The 20,876-nt window shown below is 41.0% G+C and overlaps 1 protein-coding gene across 2 annotated transcripts in view; it reads right to left on the bottom strand.

Annotated features, from left to right (window-relative positions):
* Positions 1-306: 306 nt before the first annotated feature.
* LYPD6 (LY6/PLAUR domain containing 6) overlaps positions 307-20,876 on the bottom strand; it is a 132,378-nt gene continuing 111,808 nt past the window's right edge. For both annotated transcript variants that reach the window (XM_086368570.1, XM_086368575.1), the window contains 2 exons: positions 5,555-5,685; positions 307-3,467 (listed from right to left, as the gene is read on the bottom strand). In XM_086368570.1, coding sequence (XP_086224696.1) covers positions 3,300-3,467; positions 5,555-5,685 — 299 coding nt within the window. In that variant the 3' untranslated portion in view covers positions 307-3,299. The remainder of the gene's footprint in view (positions 3,468-5,554; positions 5,686-20,876) is intronic.

Here is a 20,876-nt window from a genome sequence, read left to right as displayed (position 1 = left end):
ACACACACACACCTTTTTCTATTTCCTGATTTAACAAAGAAATTGTCTAGGGAAACTGCACATCTGATTGAAGGGTCTGGTAATCTTTCCTTCTTTGATTTTCTGCAGCACTTACTGTCTGTATGAAACATTTGGCATGGGTGAATTGTCTTGTGTCTTTTCGTGCATGTATTTCTTGTCTATACAACTAAGTGAGCTCCTGGAAGGAAGTTCCCTTCAACACAGAGCCCAGTCAATGCCTTGTACGTAACCCAGGTGCCTTAGTCATTGGTTGGCATGTGCATTGCAGGGAGGAGCCTGGTGAGATACACTTAAAATCTTTATTCATTGATTTACAATATGTACAATATTTACAAAATTTAGGCATTAAATCCCATATTGACGTGAATGCTGTGAGAAGTCTAAAAATAAATAAATGGCACGTAGGTTCATAGACACATCGCGGCTCTTTGCACTTCATCACCAACTGTAGGGTTTAATGAGATTTAAGGTGGTAGAAAATTCAGATGGATGACTGGTCCTGGACCTTCCACATGAATAGCCCTTCCTTGGCTCCTCGAGGCTGGGGTTGGTGAGTAAACTACTTTCTTTGAAGAGAGTGAAATACCAGCCATTCTATAGGCACATGGGTGCACAAAGCCACACCATGTGGAGTTTGCAGTGACCCCTTGGGCAGCAGGTAAGTTTGCACCATTGCGGACCCGGTCCCTCCACACCAGTCAGGGAGGCTTTGGAGAGGCGCCTTCTTATGAAGAACCAAGATTTGGACTTTCTCTCTTATTCTAATCACATGCAGTACATGGAAGGTGTCAGTGGAGAGTGACCCATGCATGAAAATGTATTTGTGGGTATATACAACATCAAACTGTCATTGTCTTATGTCATCTTCAGATGTAGGACCAACCTGCCTCCTCTTTGACAGCAAAAGGAATGAATGAAGAAGCTATACCTCACCCCCCAAAGAAGAAACACTGTCTGGGGTCACACACAAATGACATCCTGTAGAAGCAGGACTAAACAAATTCCACATATAAGATGAAAAAATACCCATGATGTTAGGCCTGGAAGTTTTCCTAGGGGTGGCAATTCTATCTTCCCTTTCTCTTCCATCCTGCCTCATCCCACATAACCTAAACCAGAAGGAAAAGCTTCTTAGAGCCTCAGTACCTTCATCTGTCAAGTATAAATACTAGTAACATTCCTTACAGGGTTCTCACAGGGCTTATATGACCCAGCTCAAGTAAAGTGCTTAGCCTAGCGTCTGGCACCTAAGAGGTGCTTAGTAAATAAATGTCTTGCTTTCTCTCCCTCTACTTCCCCTACCCCAACTGTAAGCAACATATTGATAAGCCTACCAAACTCAGAATTAAGGCCATTTGATGCAATTAAAATGATTTTGTATCAGAGTTTCTGATGTCAGTTTCCATTTGGTCCCTTCGGGGGTGAGGGGTATCTCATTTTATGAGTTCAAGATCTCTTCCTGTGCAGGGCAGATGGCCCCCAACAACTGTCCTCCTAATCAGTAATGATTCCACCGAAGTCCATGCAAAGATATGCCCCAACCCTGCTGAGAAACTCATACCAGTGATGGTCACCACCTGAATACTTCTCGGACAGCACCATTGAGGAAACCATGAGCAAAAACCCTGAGGCCAACACGTTACTCTTTTTCATAAGTTTTTTCAACACTGATGCAAGTATTATAGATAACTTTCAACGAACATATATTACAAGCTCTACCACCGTTGAAAAATAGGCATTCTGATTTGATTGTTTTGTTCAGAATAAAGAATCTTTTACAATATACCTTAGTTTCTAGTTATGCCATACAAAAATAAATATTATATAAGTGATTTATAAGGAAGAAGAAAAAATTGTAACTTGAGGTGCCAAAAAAATAGGAAGGATGGTGAAAGTTTTACCATTTACTTCAAAAGCAATCATCTGAATCCAAGAAAAACTTCTCTCTGGGTTTTTGTACTATTCTCATCATGAACCTACTGGCCCACCTGCTTCTCATCCTGGGATATTACGACTTCTTTCCCTATCAATCTGGAGACAACATAATGCAGAAACCTCTCCCTGAAGTCATGGGGGATTTGGAAGAGAAAGAACAAAGGAGGCTCTTGGGCAGTGTAAATTGCAGATGAAAGGTTTGGCAGAGACACTGACTGGCCACTCACAAACGAATCAATTCCACACGTCTTCCTTTCATTCTGAAATCATTTCTCTGTCTCGATTAGCCATGCCTGAATAGAAGCTGACGCTTGGAGGAAATAAGCCCATCTTGCTGTCAGCCACTTTGGATACCTATTAGTCCAAGTAGAATCCAGAATTTCATGGAGCAAAATTAGGTGCCAGTCAAGGCTAATCTCACCAATTTTATGAAGGGATAAACAGCCACCTTATGAATGCTAATTCAATTAAGTTGGGAAAAATCCTTTTCCAGCCACCTCTCCTCTCATACAAAAAACCTTATGATTGCCTTTTTTTATCCCATGCAGAAAAAAGGGAGTATGATTCCTATCACTGGGAGAAGAATATTGGGACAATTAGATTGGACAAACTGTTTACTATTTTTCTAGGGACTTAGATCAGAATTGCCAAGGAAACTGTCCATTCATTTGGGAATCAAAGTTTTTAAAACTCTAAAGCTATAAGTGAATTCATGGTTGGACCACCTAAATCAGTGGTCATTGACCTTTCTCCTGAAGAACACAGATCTATATGCGTCCATATAACATATGGGGCTTCCCAGGTGGCACTAATGGTAAACAATCCACCTGCCAATGCAGGAGACAAGAGACTCAGGTTCAATCCCTGGGTTGCAAAGATCCCCTGGAGTAGGAAATGGCACCCCACTCCAGTATTCTTGCCTAGGAAATTCCATGGACAGAAGAGCCTGGTGGGTTATAGTCCATGGGATCACAAAGCATTAGACACAACAGAGCGACTGAGCACACACATCTCAGAGGGTCCCAGGACTTCTGTGGTTTGTGCATGTATTGCAAATTAAGAGCCCCAGATCTCAGTAAACAAAAAACTATGTTTTGGAGCGAAAACAAATGCTTATGGCATAGAATTCAGACGTTGTTTGGGGGCAGGCTGCTTTGATGAGGTCTTGAAATGACTACATTGAAGCAATGCTTGTTCCTTGTGGTAAGTAGAAGTGCTTGGCTGTGAAGACATCTGGAGTGCTGTGTTTTCACATATGTGACTATTGTCAGGCCAATGCCTCATGCATGACTATGGACCCTCAAGGCCCCCAGGGATTGCTACTACAGGGTGCCTCTGAGCTGCTATAATGTGAGTCCCAACCACACCCACAAGCAGGACACTATCACGGACATGCAGTGTGGGTGCCCATTCGTCTGATTTATGGGTGATGTTGTAGCAAATGTGGCATCAGTTTCATTTCGGGGGAGCGGCAAGTTACAGATATTTCCTTCACAACAGGAAGTGCAGACCTGAAAGAAAGGAAGAGAAAAAGAAGGGGGATGAGGAGCTGGCAGATGAAGGGGGCAGAGAGTTTTGAAGGAATTGGCTCCTTCACAGCAAGATGCAAATGAAAATTACCTGTTCTACAAAGGAAACACCAACTCTGTGTTTAAGTGGGTGGGATGAAATTTCACCTGGAAGCGTTGTGATCAAAATAAAACCTCCTGCCCAGACTAAACTTCTAGGGATATGCGTTCTGTTTCTCACATCCTACCAAATGGTTCTTATGGGTTTCCCTTGTGGCTCAGATGGTAATAGAATCTGTGTGCAATGCAGGAAACCCGGGTTCAATCCTGGTGGGGAAGATCCCCCTGGAGAAGGGAATGGCAACCCACTCCATTATTCTAGCCTGGAGAATTCCATGGACTGAGTAGCCTGGCAAGCTACAGTCCACAGGATCGCAAAGAGTCGGACACAACTGAGCACAACATGTGGCTATTATACCATTTTACAGCCTTCCAAGGTCTCAGTTATTCCATCTGTGAAATGGGAATTGTAAAACTTATGTTTGTCAGAGAGGCTCTCTGACTACTTGAGGAAGCTGTTAAGATAGTAATTAATTTGCCACGTTTTCACAGTGAAAGTGAAATGCCTACAACCGAGTTAATTTAAAATTATTTAACTTTCATTAGAACTGTCTGCATAATTATCTCCACTCCCATGGGTAAGTTAAAATTTGAAGGGCTTTCATTTATGCAGTTACTCCTGCTTTATACTGCTTTCCTCATGCAGCATAAGAAAAAAAACCCAAAAGATTATTGACAGAAATTATTTTAGGCCATGGCTCCCCACATACAGTAATCTCAGCTTCAACTGCAAAGTTACTAGAAATGCAAAATCTCACACTTCACCCAAAATTTAGCAATTTAGAATCTGTATTTGAACAAGATCCCCAAGTGATTCACATGCACAGTAATGTTTGAAAAGCTCTTTGATGTTTAATATCTTACACAGTTGTTATCTTAAAGAGATCTGAGTTTGGTCACAGGTGACATGGACTAGGAAGACATGATGTTGAAGAGAGAGACCAAAGGTCAGAAGTGAGTTTGGATTCTGTCTGTCACTAATTCACCTGAGCACATGAATCACTTCTCTGACCTACAGCTTCCTTCTTGGTAAAGTGTCACCATAATATCTGAAAGCCAAACTTAGCTTGGAGTGGGATAGAGGGGTCTGGTCAAGTAAAACCCTTGGGTTTATGTTTCATATTTCAATTATTATTTATGACCATAATTTCTCAATAAACCAAAAAAAAAAAAAAAAGAAAAGAATTCCTAGTGTATTTCACAAGTCACTTGAAAATTGAGTGTTGTCTTAGGAGAAAGAAGCCCCCACTAATAGTGAGAGTGGGGGCTGCCTCAAGCCACCAGGAAGGTGGCCCAGTGGGGAGAAAAGGGCAGCCTCCAAGGTCAAGGACTGACATACAAGACCTGTACAGCTAGCTTGGCATGAATGGCGGGAGAGTAGGGGTGTTCCCCCACTCCAATCCTGAGCCTGGCTGCCCTTCTCTGAATCTTGCCATTTTCCTTCAAGGCTACCTTTGAAGTCTGTTCTACACGGAGTGCTTCTGTCCAGGGACCAGATGGAGTTTAAGGAAAGTAAATCCACAGGAAACAGCAGGGTCTCCTGTCACCGGCTCAAACGACTCAGGAGCCAATGTCTTAGTGTTAGTCACTCAATCACGCCCGACACTTTGTGACCCCAGGAGCCAGCAGATAACTTCCAAATCAACGTCCCAATAAAGATATGAGCTCCACTTTACAGAAAGTTATCAAAGCTAAATTGCCTTGTCCATCCTCAGTTGAATGAACTTAATAATTTTCAATACTTTCCTGGTGTTGTGTTTATATAATTTATACTGGTTATCCTATACCCTGATATAAGTTTTTATTCTTTTAGCACCAACATGAAAGGAAGCATCTTTTCATAATGGTATGAAGACTGTCAAAAGTCAGCCTACACGGGGGAGTAGGCTCATGGAGCTCATGAGCCCTAGTGGGCATCTGGATAGGAGGAAGCCTGACTATGGTGTCCCATCATTTGCTTGGTTGCCGACCTTGTGGCCTTCATGCTCGGAGTCTCTGCAGCCAGTGGACAAGCAGTCTTCCAGTGGAACACAGCGCTTGGTGACAGAGATGCTGTTTCCTGTGACTTCCATGGTGTGCTGAGTGTAGCAGTATCTAGTCTCTGTCAATAGGGAAAACAGATGTTAATTGAGATGGGAAACATTAGCCCAACCTGGATGAAAACAAAACAATAGGAATGTCAACACTAAGATCTAATGGCACCCTGAACATACACTGCGTTAAGTTGATATCCAATCCCAAGACCTCCTTGGAGACATCCACTTCACTGTGACAGAAGGAGACCTTCTGAATAACACTGCTCTCCCATAAAATCCTCATACTCCAAGACCTTGTGGTATTACTCTGTCTTCCAACAAATTTTGCCACTGCCAAACTTTGCCACGGTACTGATTTTTATTTTTAGGGCACGAGAGGTTTGGAGGAATGATTTAGGATGTGGGAATCATATAATTTTCAGGAAGACGAAGGGGTGAAAAGTCCAAAGAAACCAAGGTTAAAAGAAAAAAAGTGAGACAGGTAATGAAGATCTTCAAGGAAAGAAAAGACTACAGCAGAGACTGGTGTGTGTGTGTGTCCATCCAAGTGTGTGTATAAGTGTCCTTATGTGTGTGCCCATATACAAGATTGGGAAACAGCTATTCCCAAGTATGACAGAATGATTAAAAACACACTCATTGTACCTGGAGAAAATGACTTCATCCAAAAGAAAGAACTTCTAGCCTATGAGCACAGTTGAATCCTACAATTCATGACAGGAGAAAACTAATCCAGCAGTAAGAGTCATCTTCCCCCAGGGCGATTTCAGTTTCTTTCCAAAAAGGCAGATGGACACCATGAAGTGAGTTTTCAGAGTCCCTCTAAACTTAGGAGTCTGAAAACTTGAGATTTCCTCCAAAATTCCATGGAGAATTTTTTAACTTGGAATTTAAAGAATAAAGAAAAATGACTTTGTCAATGTAATTCTTTAAGGCCTCTAGGCAGTGTTCAGCTTTCTAAGCCTGGGATTTAGGAGAATGTTCCTGCTTCACTGTCAGATTGAAAAAAATAATAATAACTCAAGAAATGCCACCGAGCTGTTTTTCATCCATATCTTGGACCCAACTTTGCATGCTTTATACATTTTGGATATTTAGTGGCTAAAATAGAATTATGACCTTCTGTGATATTATTTATTAGGCAATAAAAATTCCCCTCACCAAAGTACTAAAGTCAAGAGAAGAAAGCTCAGGAATTTTAGGCCCAGAGAATGAACTAATACCACACTGACATATTCTGGGGGTCATAAAAATCAGGGGTTTAATATTCTTTCCAGACACCCTCACCCAATAGAATCTGAGTGGCCTGCTTGAGTCTTGCTAAGGGTAAAAACGTGTCCGACATTGGTGTGGGTACCTGTATTGAGTCTGTGTCAATGCCCTCCCCCAAGGGCTGTTCTCACACTGCACCCAACCAGAATTTCATCATTTGGGACCAGGTCAGGGAAGTTCCTAGTCCCAGGTCAGGGAAGCTCAGGATCTGGGGGCTCTTTGGAGTAGGTAAAACTAAGGTCACCCTATGAGCTCACAAGAAAATCTGAAAGTTTTGCAGCTGGCGATGGTTCTCTCAAAGTTCTAAAATATTTTAAAATTGAAATGGTTGCTTTTCTGATGAAGAGGAAGTGGCATGATTTTTTACTTATTTTTTAAGCCTTTAGCAGTGTTTAACAAATGGAAGCCAGTGCCCTGAGAGGTTTACCGCACCTTCCAAAGAGGACTGGCTTACTTTAGTACCAGACTTGGATGTTTATGGCCATGTTAATAGATGCCTTTCTCAGCCCCTACCCCAACTTTTAGACATTCAAGAAAGCAATAAAAACAGGAATGTTCTTATCTTCTGTCTCTTCTTCCCACAGACAACCAGGAACAGCTGCCAGAGGTTTTATTGCTCCACATGTAAATCTGAGCAGATAAGATCATACATTTATGGACTAAGTAAATCATTACATGGTTTCAGTTTGGGAAACTAGGTTTTGTCCCTCAAGTATCGAATTATCTTGTTTTAAGGAAGCCTTAAAATAACAATGGGTAAACTTCATATTACTACTTTTTGTTCATATTTTTATATCTATAACAAACTCTTTTAATTTATTAACTGGAATAATTAAATGAAAGTAGAGACAATTGATGAACCTGTTTGTTTTTTTTCAGGACAATATGCAAAAGCCCAATATGTAATAAGCCAATTCTTGCCATTCTGTGGGGAAAATGGTGATCAGTGATGAGACTGGTTAAGATTTGTTTTCTTACATGTCAACAAGTCCAATCCATAAAACAAAGATACATTGAGAACACCCCATTACTTGTAGCCATAGAGACTTCAGATATGAAGTGTGAATCCCTTGGAAATATCCATTCTTAAAACACGAAATCCAAGGTGAATTGTGAAATGTTAAAAACCTATATGCAGGTCAGGAAGCAACAGTTAGAACTGGACATGGAACAACAGACTGGTTCCAAATAGGAAAAGGAGTACATCAAGGCTGTATATTGTCACCCTGCTTATTTAACTTACATGCAGAGTACATCATGAGAAACACTGGGCTGGAAGAAGCACAAGCTGGAATCAAGATTGCTGGGAGAAATATCAATAACCTCAGATATGCAGATGACACCACCCTTATGGCAGAAAGTGAAGAGGAACTAAAGAGCCTCTTGATGAAGGTGAAAGGGGAGAGTGAAAAAGTTGGCTTAAAGCTCAACATTCAGAAAACGAAGATCATGGCATCTGGTCCCATCACTTCATGGGAAATAGATGAGGAAACAGTGGAAACAGTGTCAGACTTTATTTTTTTGCTACAATCACTGCAGATGGTGATTGTAGCCATGAAATTAAAAGACGCTTACTCCTTGGAAGGAAAGTTATGACCAACCTAGATAGCATATTCAAAAGCAGAGACATTACTTTGCCAACAAAGGTCTGTCTAGTCAAGGCTATGGCTTTTCCAGTGGTCATGTATGGATGTGAGAGTTGGACTATGAAGAAAGCTGAGCATCAAAGAATTGATGCTTTTGAACTGTGGTGTTGGAAAAGACTCTTGAGAGTCCCTTGGACTGCAAGGAGATCCAACCAGTCCATTCTAAAGGAGATCAGTCCTGGGTGTTCTTTGGAAGGACTGATGCTAAAGCTGAAACTCCAGTACTTTGGCCACCTCATGTGAAGAGTTGACTCACTGGAAAAGACTCTGATGCTGGGAGGAATTGGGGGTAGGAGGAGAAGGAGACAACAGAGGATGAGATGGCTGGATGGCATCACCGACTCAATGGATGTGACTTTGAGTGAACTCCGGGAGTTGGTGATGGACAGGGAGGCCCGGCGTGCTGCAATTCATGGGGTCGCAAAGAGTCGGACATGACTGAGCGACTGAACTGAACTGAACTGAACTGAGTGTGGAAAAGGATTCGGGAGTTAAATAAGTGTTGGAAATGCTCAAAGTTGAACAGCTTTCTTTAGTGGATAACTTATGAAAGCCTTGAATTTATATCGCGATCTCCAAGGAGCGAAGGGTGGGCAAGCAGGCAGAATTTCCCAAGCAGAGCTAGGTGGACCACATGTGACTTATCACTGGATGGTAGGATTGACAAAAATTCAGCCCCAGAGCCCTGCTCTCTATGCATTTTGAATAATCCTTGGGTTAGTAATGAGGTTACATGAGAATCAAGCCTGCTGATAACTTCACAGTAAAAGGATTTCAAAGACTTTTATCTAAAAGATAAAAGATGGATTTGAATTTCTACCAGGTTAGTTTCAGCCTCTAAAATCTCGTATTCCACAACTGCATGGAATTCCCAGAGGTGGTGAAACAAAAGTCTTTTACTATGATACTCAAAGGCATTCAGCTAAAATCAGAAGTGGGTAAGAGAACTTGATCAACTACAGGAAAACACAAAATATAATTTTTATGAAATTCACACACACACAGTCTCTTACAGTAGCATAAAGTTGGGTTATGTATTTTAGTACACCCTGCCAATCCATTTCTTTAATTTTACATTTAATGTAATTATTTATATGGTAGCACTTAGTTCTGCCATTTAAATTTTTCTTTTCTGTTTGTTCTGCTTTGTGTTTGCTTGTTCTGTCTATTTTCTTTTTCCTCCATTCCTGTGAACACTTTCTAGAATTCCATTTTGATTTTTCTACAGTGTTTTTGGATGTATCTCTTTTTATAGCTTTTTTTTTTTTTTAAGTGGTTGCTCAGGTATTGTTACACACATAACTTATCACAGTCTGCTGGCATCATTTTATCAGTTCAAGTGAAGCATAGCAATCTTCCCTCTGTTCATGTCTTATTACCCTCTCTTGTTTGTAAGATAATTGTCTTCTATAATCCCTTACATACATTTAGAACCACATGAGACAGCACTACAAATTTTGCTTCAACCATCAAACATAATTTAGAAAACTCAAGAGTAGAAGTATGGTCATATCGTACTATCAAAGACATATTTTCGCTTACCATGTTTTTTCTTCCTTTCTGATAGTCCAAGTTTCCTTCTTTCATCATTTTCTTTCTGTATAGAGAACTTACTTTGGCCATTCCTTTAGAGTAGGTCTGCTGGTGAGAAAGTTTTTGTTTTCTTTCATCTGAGAATGTCTTATTTCCCCTGTCTTTCCCAAACAAAATTTTCTCTGGATATGGGATTCTGCATTATTTCTTTTCTAATGCCTGAAAAACGTTGTGCCATTTCCTTCCATCCTCGATGGTTTCTGATGAGAACTTCTGTCAAATAATTTTTCTCTGACAAGGTGTTTTTTCTCTCTTCATCTTTCAGTATTTTTCTTTTAGTTTCAGAAGTTTGACTTATGTGTCTTTGCGTAGATTTCTTTAGTTTTATCCTCTTTGGCGTTCACTCAAGTTCTCAAATCTGCAGGATTTCATCTTTAGCTAAATTTGGAAAGTTTCATCCATAATTCTTTGAGTACTTTTTTTAGCTCTGCCCTTTTTCTACCTTTCTGAGACTCTAATGACACATTGTTTAAATCTTTTGTTATACTCCCGCAGATCCCTGAGGCTCTGTTTTGGGAGGGAATTTTTTTTTTTCCTCTCTGTTATTCAGAATTTGGTAATTTCTATTGTTCCACCTTCCAGTTCACTGATTCTTTCCTCTGTTTCTTCCATTCTACTGATAAGCTCATCCACGCTGTTTTAATTTCAGCTATAGTATTAACCGTTTTGAAATTTCCATTTGGTTCTTCTTTATATTTTCTTTTTTTTTGGCTGAGATTTTATTTCTCATTTGTTTCAAGTGTGTTTGTATTTGTTCATTGAAACATTTTTGTTATGGTTACTTTAAATCTTTATTAGCTAATTCAAACATCTTTGTAGCTATCTCATTACTCAGTTCAGTTCAGTCACTCAGTCATGTTGGACTCTGTGACCCCACAGACTGTAGCACACCAGACTTCCCTGTCCATCACCAATTTCGGGAGCTTACTCAAACTCATGTCCATCACATCAGTAATGCCATCCAACCATCTCATCCTCTGTTGTCCCCTTTTCCTCCCACCTTCATTCTCTCCCAGCATCAGGGTCTCTTCCAATGAGTCATTTTTTCTTATCAGGTGGCCAAAGTGTTGAAGTTTCAGCTTCAGTATCAGTCCTTCCAATGAATATTCAGGACTGATTTCCTTTAGGATGAACTGGTTGGATCTCCTTGCGGTCCAAGGGACTCTCAAGAGTTTTCTCCAACAACACAGTTCAAAAGCATCAATTCTTCAGCACTCAGCTTTCTTTGGGAGAAGGCAATGGCACCCCACTGGGACATGACTGAGCAACTTCATTTTCACTTTTCACTTTCATGCATTGGAGGAGGAAATGGCAACCCACTCCAGTGTTCTTGCCTGGAGAATACCAGGGACGGCAGGGCCTGGTGGGCTGCCGTCTATGGGGTCGCACAGAGTCAGACACGACTGAAGCGACTTAGCAGCAGCAGCAGCAGCAGCTGCAGCAGCTTTCTTTATAGTCCAACTCTCACACCCATACATGACTACGGGAAAAACCACAGCTTTGACTAGACAAAGCTTTGTTGGTAAAGTAATGTCTCTGCTTTTTAATATGCTGTCTAGGTTGGTCATAGCTTTTCTTCCAAGGAGCAAGTGTCTTTTAATTTCATGACTGCAGTCACCATCTGCAGAGATTTTGGAGCCCAATAAAATAAAGTCTCTCACTGTTTTCATTGTTCCCCATCTATTTACCCTGAAGTGATGGGACTGGATGTTAGTAATTGTCATTTTTCATTTTGTTTGAGATCTTCCTGGTATGACAAGTGATTTTTTTATTGAAACCTAGACATTTTGGTATTATAACATTTCAGATCTTATTTAAACCTTATGTTTTAGCTAACTTCCTCTGACTCAGTCCCAGTAGGGGGAGGGGGTCTGCAGCCTCATTACTGCTGGCTAGCAGTCAAGTCCAGGCTCCCTACTGTCTCCTTTCACAACTGAGAGTGCTCTCCTCATTACTTCTGGGTGGGATTTCCAGCTCCCCACTAGGTCTCCTATGATACCTTCTTGGCTAAGAGTGGTAGGAGTGCCTTGTTAATGATTCCCACATGGCCTCAACTGATGCCACTCTACTAATGGGAGTCTGGCCTTATTACCACACACTCCCTAGTGGAGTCCTGACTCTCCACTTGGCCTCCTCTCACATATTCCCAACAGGGACTGGGGAGAAGAACAACATCATTACTGTTGGATAAGGGTAGAAGCCCAGGTCCCAGACATGGTCTGTACTGACACCATGGGGGAGGCCTCATTACCACCCAAGGGGAATCTCAGGGGAGGTTAGTATGTCTCATTACAGCTTGTTCATGGTGGAAGTCTAAGCCTTTGTTACCATGGGGGTGGTGGTAACCTACAACTGATCTCTGTGGTATTCGGCTGGAGTGGTTAATGTCTAGATTTCTGTTCTTTCCAGGCTGCCTCCTTCTTGGTCCTTTGGCTACAGAGAGATTACTTTTGTTGGAGTTTATTATTTTGGTGCCTGTGGTATTTCCAGGTTTCCAGCTTTGTCATTTCCAAGTCTGGAATGTATAGGACAAAAACAAAACCCAGAGAACTCACCTTCTTGGGTCATGAGGACCTTAGCTAATCTGCCTTTTTCTGTCTTTCTTTTCACCAATATATATAATGTTCAGGAATTTAGTTGTACTTAGCAGGAGGAATAGAAAAATACATCTGCTCTGTCTTTCCAAAAATCCTCAACATTTCTGACATTTTGAGTTAGCTAGTTCTGGGTTGGGAGACTAACTTGTACAATGTAGTATATTTATCAGCATCTGCGGCCCCTTCTTCCGAGATGCCAGTAGCATCCCCAGCTGTGATGACCAAAAATGTTTCTATACATTAGTAAATGTCCTCTGAGGGGCAAAACCACTCTCAGTTAAGATAAACTGTTCAAGATTACAATCTTCTTGAGATTAAGGTGCATTCTTGAGTATGTTGGCATTCCCCACCCCCACTCCAATATACAGCACAGGACCTTGCATAATATAACAGGTGCTTAATGTATTAAGAATATAGGTGGATGGGTGGAAAGAATATATATATATATATATCTGGTCTCTTCAACTCAAGGTTGAACCAAATTAACTCTTTAACTTAGTTCTATGATATCTATTGGAGAAGGCAGTGGCACCCCACTCCAGTACTCTTGCCTGGAAAATCCCATGGACAGAGGAGCCTGGTAGGCCACAGTCCATGGGGTCGCTAAGGGTCGGGCATGACTGAACGACTTCACTTTCACTTTTCACTTTCATGCATTGGAGAAGGAAATGGCAACCCATTCCAGTGTTCTTGCCTGGAGAATCCCAGGGATGGGGGAGCCTGGTGGGCTGCCGTCTATGGGGTCACACAGAGTCGGACACGACTGAAGCGACTTAGCGACTTAGCAACGATATCTATAACATCTATTCCATTTCTGTAGTTCGAGTGAGCTCTTCAAATTTGAAAGTGAAATAATACTATATTTCAATCAGAAGCACAACCTTCACATAGTATAACTGCTTTGGGAAATCGCTTGCCAGGATTTACTAAATCTAAACTTATGCGTATCTTAGGAATCAGTAATCCACCCTTAGATATACATCCAACAAAAAAGATAAGTACTAGAATGTTCATGGAAAAGTTATTTATACAAGAAAAAAAAACCCTGGAAACTACAAAAATGCCCAGTGGTAGAATGAATAAGTTATGGCATATACTCACACAGCAATGAGAATGAACTGCCTAGAAGTAGACCTAACAAAATGAATGAATCTCCCATAATATTGAGTGAAAGAACTCAGATACAAGATGGTATATACTGTATGATTCCACTCCTATTAAAAGACTTGATAAGAAACAAAACTAATCTATGCTATTGGAAATCAGGAGGATAATTTCCTTAGTTTTCTAGGGTTGCCATAGTAAAGTAGCACAGTCTGGGGATCTTAAACCACAGAAATTTATTTTCTCACAGGTCTAGAGGCTAAACGTCCAACATCAAGATGTCTGCAAGGTTAATTTCTTCTGAGGCCTCTTTACCTTTCTTATAGATGATCACCTTCTCTCTATATCTTTACATGGTCTTCCCTTTGCATATTTGTGCCCTAATCTGTTCTTATAAGGAGCTAGTCGTATTGGGTTAGAATCTACCCCAATAACACCTTCAAATACAGTTTCGTTTGGGGGTACTGGAATGAATTTGTGGACGGCATAATTCAGCCCATAACAGGGCCCTTGGTGGTAGGGACAGTGACTGAAATCAGACATGCTAGAACATACTGGGGTGTGGAATACGGTCAATTTCTTAATCTGGGTGCCACGCACATGGTAAGATCAGTTTGTAAAAATTCATCATGCTGTTCACTATTCTGTATGGATATCTCAATTTTAAGTTCCGTTAAATGAAAGTGAAAGAAAAAAAGAATCCACAATGAAGGAAAATAGACTTACGAGAAAGATGAACTACAAATGAGTTGCAGATAAGCTGAATTATTTAAGGTGTACCCTAATTAGGAATGTTCACATGCTCTCCTCTGGTGTCCAGGAATCTGATTAATCTCATGGCTTTCCTAGTGCTATCAACTGCTATCCACAGGCCTGTAAAAATATACTGTTTTCTTTTTCAAAGTAAGACATGTCTCAAGGCAGAAAGGAAAAGTAAATAAGTACTTTTCAACCAGATTGAGTCATAACTGCTCTCCTTTACCCTGCAGTCAGCATCTCTTGAAGAAACTACTAAACGGTTACTTCTCTCATTTTTAAAAACACCATCCACAGTTCTTAAGGACAAGTGACACTCTTCAGGAATCTCTGCTTTAACGCAAATCCCTGAAACTCAGAGAGTGATGCGTTTATCTCCAACAAAGACTAAGAAGGTGACTGAAAAGGATGCAACATGAGTGAGGATAAACAGAACTTTATGGTGGACAGTAGGTAAAATCAAAGCGAAACGCAAAAGCATCAAATCAATGCTTCCTATCTGAGGCAATTCTGTTAACAGAAAATATTTCGAAAAAAACACTGAGTTGGAGTAGGTCAGATACTCTTAGTTCAGTTCAGTCGCTCAGTCGTGTCCGACTCTTTGCAACCGCATGGAATGCACCACACCAGGCTTCCCTGTCCATCACCAACTCCTGGAGGTTACTCAAGTCCATGTCCATAGAGTTCGTGATACCATCCAACCATCTTATCTTATGTCGTCCCCTTCTCCTGCCTTCAATATTTCCCAGCATCAGGGTCTTTTCTAATGAATCAATTCTCCGCATCAGGTGGCCAAAGTATTGGAGTTTCAGCTTCAGCATCACTCCTTCCAATGAATCTTCAGGGCTATTTCCTTTAGAATTGACTGGTTTGATGTCCTTGCAGTCCAAGGGATTCTCAAGAGTCTTCTCCAACACCACAGTTCAAAAGCATCAATTCTTCGGAGCTCAGCTTTCTTTCTAGTCCAACTCTCACATCCATACATGACTACTGGAAAAACCATAGCTTTGACTACACAGACCTTTGTTGGTAAAGTAATGTCTCTGCTTTTTAATATAGTCTTAGTTTTCTGAATGTTGAGTTTTAAGCCAACTTTTTCACTCTCCTCTTTCACTTTCATCAAGAGGCCCTGTTGTCCCCTTCTCCTCCTGCCCCCAATCCCTCCCAGCATCAGAGTCTTTTCCAATGAGTCAACTCTTTGCATCAGGTGGCCAAAGTACTGGAGTTTCAGCTTTAGCATCATTCCTTCCAAAGAAATCCCAGGGCTGATCTCCTTCAGAATGGACTGGTTGGATCTCCTTGCAGTCCAAGGGACTCTCAAGAGTCTTCTCCAATACCACAGTTCAAAAGCATCAATTCTTTGGTGCTCAGCCTTCTTCACAGTCCAACTCTCACATCCATACACGATCACAGGAAAAACCATAGCCTTGACTAGGCGAACCTTTGTTGGCAAAGTAATATCTCTGCTTTTGAATATGCTATCTAGGTTGGTCATAACTTTCCTTCCAAGGAGCAAGCGTCTTTTAATTTCATGGCTGTAGTCACTCTCTGCAGTGATTTTGGAGCCCATAAAAATAAAGTCTGACACTGTTTCCACTGTTTCCCCATTTATTTCCCATGAAGTGATGGGACTGGATGCCATAATCTTCGTTTTCTGAATGTTGAGCTTTAAGCCAACTTTTTCACTCTCTACTTTCACTTTCATCAAGAGGCTTTTGAGTTCCTCTTCACTTTGTGCCATAAGGGTGGTGTCATCTGCATATCCGAGGTTATTGATATTTCTCCCGGCAATCTTGATTCCAGCTTGTGCTTCTTCCAGCCCAGCATTTCTCATGATGTACTCAGCATAGAAGTGAAAGAAGCAGGGTGACAATATACAGCCTTGACGTACTCCTTTCCCAATTTGGAACCAGTCTGTTGTTCCATGTCCAGTTCTAACTGTTGCTTCCTGACCTGCATACAAATTTCTCAAGAGGCAGGTCAGGTGGTCTGGTATTCCCATCTCTTTCAGAATTTTCCACAGTTTCTTGTGATCCACACAGTCAAAGGCTTTGGCATAGTCAATAAAGCAGAAATAGATGTTTTTCTGGAACTCTCTTGCTTTATCCATGATCCAGCAGATGTTGGCAATTTGATCTCTGGTTCCTCTGCCTTTTCTAAAACCAGCTTGAACATCTGGAAGTTCACGGTTCACGTATTGCTGAAGCCTGGCTTGGAGAATTTTGAGCATTACTTTACTAGCGTGTGAGATGAGTGCAATTGTGTGGTAGTCTGAGCACTCTTTGGCATTGCCTTTCTTTGGGATTGGAATGAAAACTGACCTTTTCCAGTCCTGTGGCCACTGCTGAGTTTTCCAAATTTGCTGGCATATTGAGTGCAGCACTTTCACAGCATCATCTTTCAGGATTTGGAATAGCTCAAGTGGAATTCCATCACCTCCACTAGCTTTGTTTGTAGTGATGCTTTCTAAGGCCCACTTGACTCACATTCCAGGATGTCTGGCTCTAGGTCAGTGATCACACCATCGTGATTATCTGGGTTGTGAAGATCTTTTTTGTACAGTTCTTCTGTGTATTCTTGCCACCTCTTCTTCATATCTTCTGCTTCTGTTAGGTCCATGCCATTTCTGTCCTTTATCGAGCCCATCTTTGCATGAAATGTTCCCTTGGTGTCTCTAATTTTCTTGAAGAGATCTCTAGTCTTTCCCATTCTGTTGTTTTCCTCTATTTCTTTGCAATGATCGCTGAGGAACACTTTCTTATCTCTTCTTGCTATCTTTGGAACTTAGCATTCAGATGCTTATATCTTTCCTTTTCTCCTTTGCTTTTGGCTTCTCTTCTTTTCACAGCTATTTGTAAGGCCTCCCCAGACAGCCATTTTGCTTTTTTGCATTTCTTTTCCATGGGGATGGTCTTGATCCCTGTCTCCTGTACAATGTCACGAAGCTCATTCCATATTTCATTAGGCACTCTATCAGATCTAGGCCCTTAAATCTATTTCTCACTTCCACTGTATAATCATAAGGGATTTGATTTAGGTCATACCTGAATGGTCTAGTGGTTTTCCCTACTTTCTTCAATTTAAGTCTGAATTTGGCAATAAGAAGTTCATGATCTGAGCCACAGTCAGCTCCTGGTCTTGTTTTTGTTGACTGTATAGAGCTTCTCCATCTTTGGCTGCAAAGAATATAATCAATCTGATTTCGGTGTTGACCATCTGGTGATGTCCATGTGCAGAGTCTTCTCTTGTGTTGTTGGAAGAGGGTACTCTGAATATAAGTTAAATAAGCAGGGTGAGAGTATACAGCCTTGATGTACTCTTTTTGCGATTTGGAATCAGACCGTTGTTCCATGTCCAGTTCTAACTGTTTCTTCTTGACCTGCATACAGATTTCTCAGGAGGCAGGTCAGGTGGCCTGGTATTCCCATCTCTTGAAGAATTTTCCACAATTTGTTGTGATCCACACAGTCAAAGACTTTGGCGTAGTCAATGAAGCAAAAGTAGATGTTTTTCTGGAACTCTATTGCTTTTTTGATGATCCAGCAGATGTTGGCAATTTGATCTCTTGTTACTTTGCCTTTTATAAACCCAGCTTGAACATCTGGAATTTCACAGTTCACGGTTCACATACTGTTGAAACCTGGCTTGGAGAATTTTGAGCATTACTTTGCTAGTGTGTGAGATGAGTGCAATTGTGCGGTTGTTTAAACATTCTTTGGTGTTGCCCCTTCTTTAGGACTGGAATGAAAACTCACCTTTTGCAGTTCTGTGGCCACTGCTGAGTTTTCCAAGTTTGCTGGCATATTGAGTGCAGCACTTTCACAGCATCATCTTTTAGGATCTGAAATAGCTCAACTGGGATTCCATCACCTCCACTAGCTTTGTTCATAGTGATGTTTCCTAAGGCCCACTTGACTTCACATTCCAGGATGTCTGATTCTAGGTGAGTGATCCCACCATCATGGTTATCTAGGTCATGAAGATCTTTTTTTGTATAGTTCTTCTGTGTATTCTTGTCACCTTTTCTTAATATCTTCTGCTTCTGTTAGGTCCATACTATTTCTGTCCTTTATTGTACCCATCTTTTCATGAAATTTTCCCTTGGTGTCTCTAATTTTCTTGAAGACATCTCTAGTCTTTCCCATTCTATTGTTTTCCTCTATTTCTTTGCATTGATCGCTGAGTTAGGCTTTCTTATTTCTCCTTTCTTTGGAACTCTGCATTCAAATGGGTATATCTTTCCTTTTCTCCTTTGCCTTTCACTTCTCTTCTTTTCATAGCTATTTGTAAGGCCTCCTCAGACAAGCATTTTGCCTTTTTGCATTTCTTTTTCTTGGGGATGGTCTCGATCACTGCACCCTGCACTTTGTCACAAACCTGCGTTCAGAGTTCTTAAGTGACTCTGTCTATCAGATCTAATCCCTTGAATCTATTTGTCACTTCCATTGTATAATCATAAGGGATTTGATATAGGTCATACCTGAGTGGTCTAGTGGTTTTCCCTATTTTCTTCAATTTAAGTCTGAATTTTGCAATAAGGAGTTCATGATCTGAGCCATAGTCAGCTCCCAGCCTTGTTTTTGCTGATTGTATAGAGCTTCTCCATCTTTGGCTACAAAGAATATAATCAATCTGATTTTCAGTTTGACCTCAGATGTTCTAAGGGTACAAAAAAAAAAAATCTTGCTTATGCTGATAGCAGTACTTTTGGTTAAAACGTTGCTGGAAAGTTCTAATTGAAGAGTGATTTTGAGAATTCCAATGCCACCTGAGATGAACCAAGAAATGGTAGCATAAAACTAAAATAGCTGGATAATATTAAAACAACAACCAAAATCTTGTGAAAGCATAGGTGAGCTACCAAGGCAGAGAGGATTTGATGAGTAAGATACCAGCTAAACCAACAATGCATTAAGCTTCACCTGACACTCTATACCTATTCTGCCCTCGAGGCATTTGCTAATACACAGGTGAAGAGGCTGAGAGGCCAGGCAGAAAACCCTGCTGGGAGATGGAGAAGCTAAGCAGAGCCTTTGTCTTAATTGGGAGGCACAAACAGGAATGCAGAAGGAGCCGGGCAGCCAGGAGACAAGAGAGTACAGAGGAGGGAGACTGACAGTCTTGGTATAGATTTATAGGTTGGCAGTTATGTACTTCCAGTGCTTTAGGAAATGTCATTCCATCCACTTCTAGCTTCTATTGTTTCTGTCCATATTAAGTGTTGGCAAGGTTGTGCAGCAACTGGCACTCTCACACATTGCTGGAGAGGCTGAAATTGCTACAGTGACTCTGGAAACTATTAGGCAAAATCCAGGAAAGCCAAAGCATGAGTACCGTGTGCCCAGCAACCCCATCTCCTGGGATAGACCTGGTGGAAATGCATATACAGGTGCACCAAAAGACACATGCAAAAATGCTGTGCACGGAAGCAGTCCAGATGCCTACCAACAGTGGAATGCATGGGTTTTGGTACATTCATAGAACGATCTACTGTGCTTCTGTGAGAAAGAATGACTGCTGCTCACAAAAACACAGATGGATTTCACATATAGAAGGTGGGAAAGAAAGGAGGCCATTCTGTATGGTTCCATTTATATAAAACTGCACAACACTCACAACTGTATTACCTGTGGGAGATGGACAGCAATGACTGAGGATCCTCAGTGGCCTTCTGGGCCACTATGACTTCTGTGAGTTAACATGAACAGCAGATACATTGCATGTTCATGCTGTGAAAATTCAACAAACTGCATTCTATGCACTTTCCAGAATGTATGTTAAACTAATTTTTAAAAGTTTGTTTTTAAAACAAGAATAGAAATGCAGACATATATATAGAACAGATGTGTGGACACAAAGGGCAAGGGGAGGGTGAGATGAATTGGGAGATTAGGTCTGACATAAATACACTGTCATGTGTCAAATAGCTAGCTAGTGGGAAGCTGTTTCACAGCACAGGGAGCTCAGCTTGGTGCTCTGCAATGACCGAGAAGGGTAGGATGGGGAAATGGGAGGGAGGCTCAAGAGGGAACCTATCTGTATACGTATAGCCAACATACTTCATTGTACAGAAGACACTAACACAACATTGCAAAGTAATTACACTGTAATAAAAAAAGGTGTTTTTTTTTTTTTATTTAAAAGGATGAAATCTAAGACTTTCATTTAGCAATATGAAAACATAGATCACCTGAACACTACCTCATTACATAGCAGCCAGAAGTGTTGGATAACAGATAACCAATACCTTTTGTAAATGTACAAATGAACTCTCCAGGAAGCTAGGGA

Source organism: Bos grunniens, chromosome 2, assembly GCF_055505025.1.
Source record: "Bos grunniens cultivar Pamir isolate PY7600 chromosome 2, Bosgru_T2T1.0, whole genome shotgun sequence".
NCBI classification, from domain to species: Eukaryota; Metazoa; Chordata; class Mammalia; order Artiodactyla; family Bovidae; genus Bos; species Bos grunniens.
This window is presented reverse-complemented; position numbering and strand designations above follow the sequence as displayed.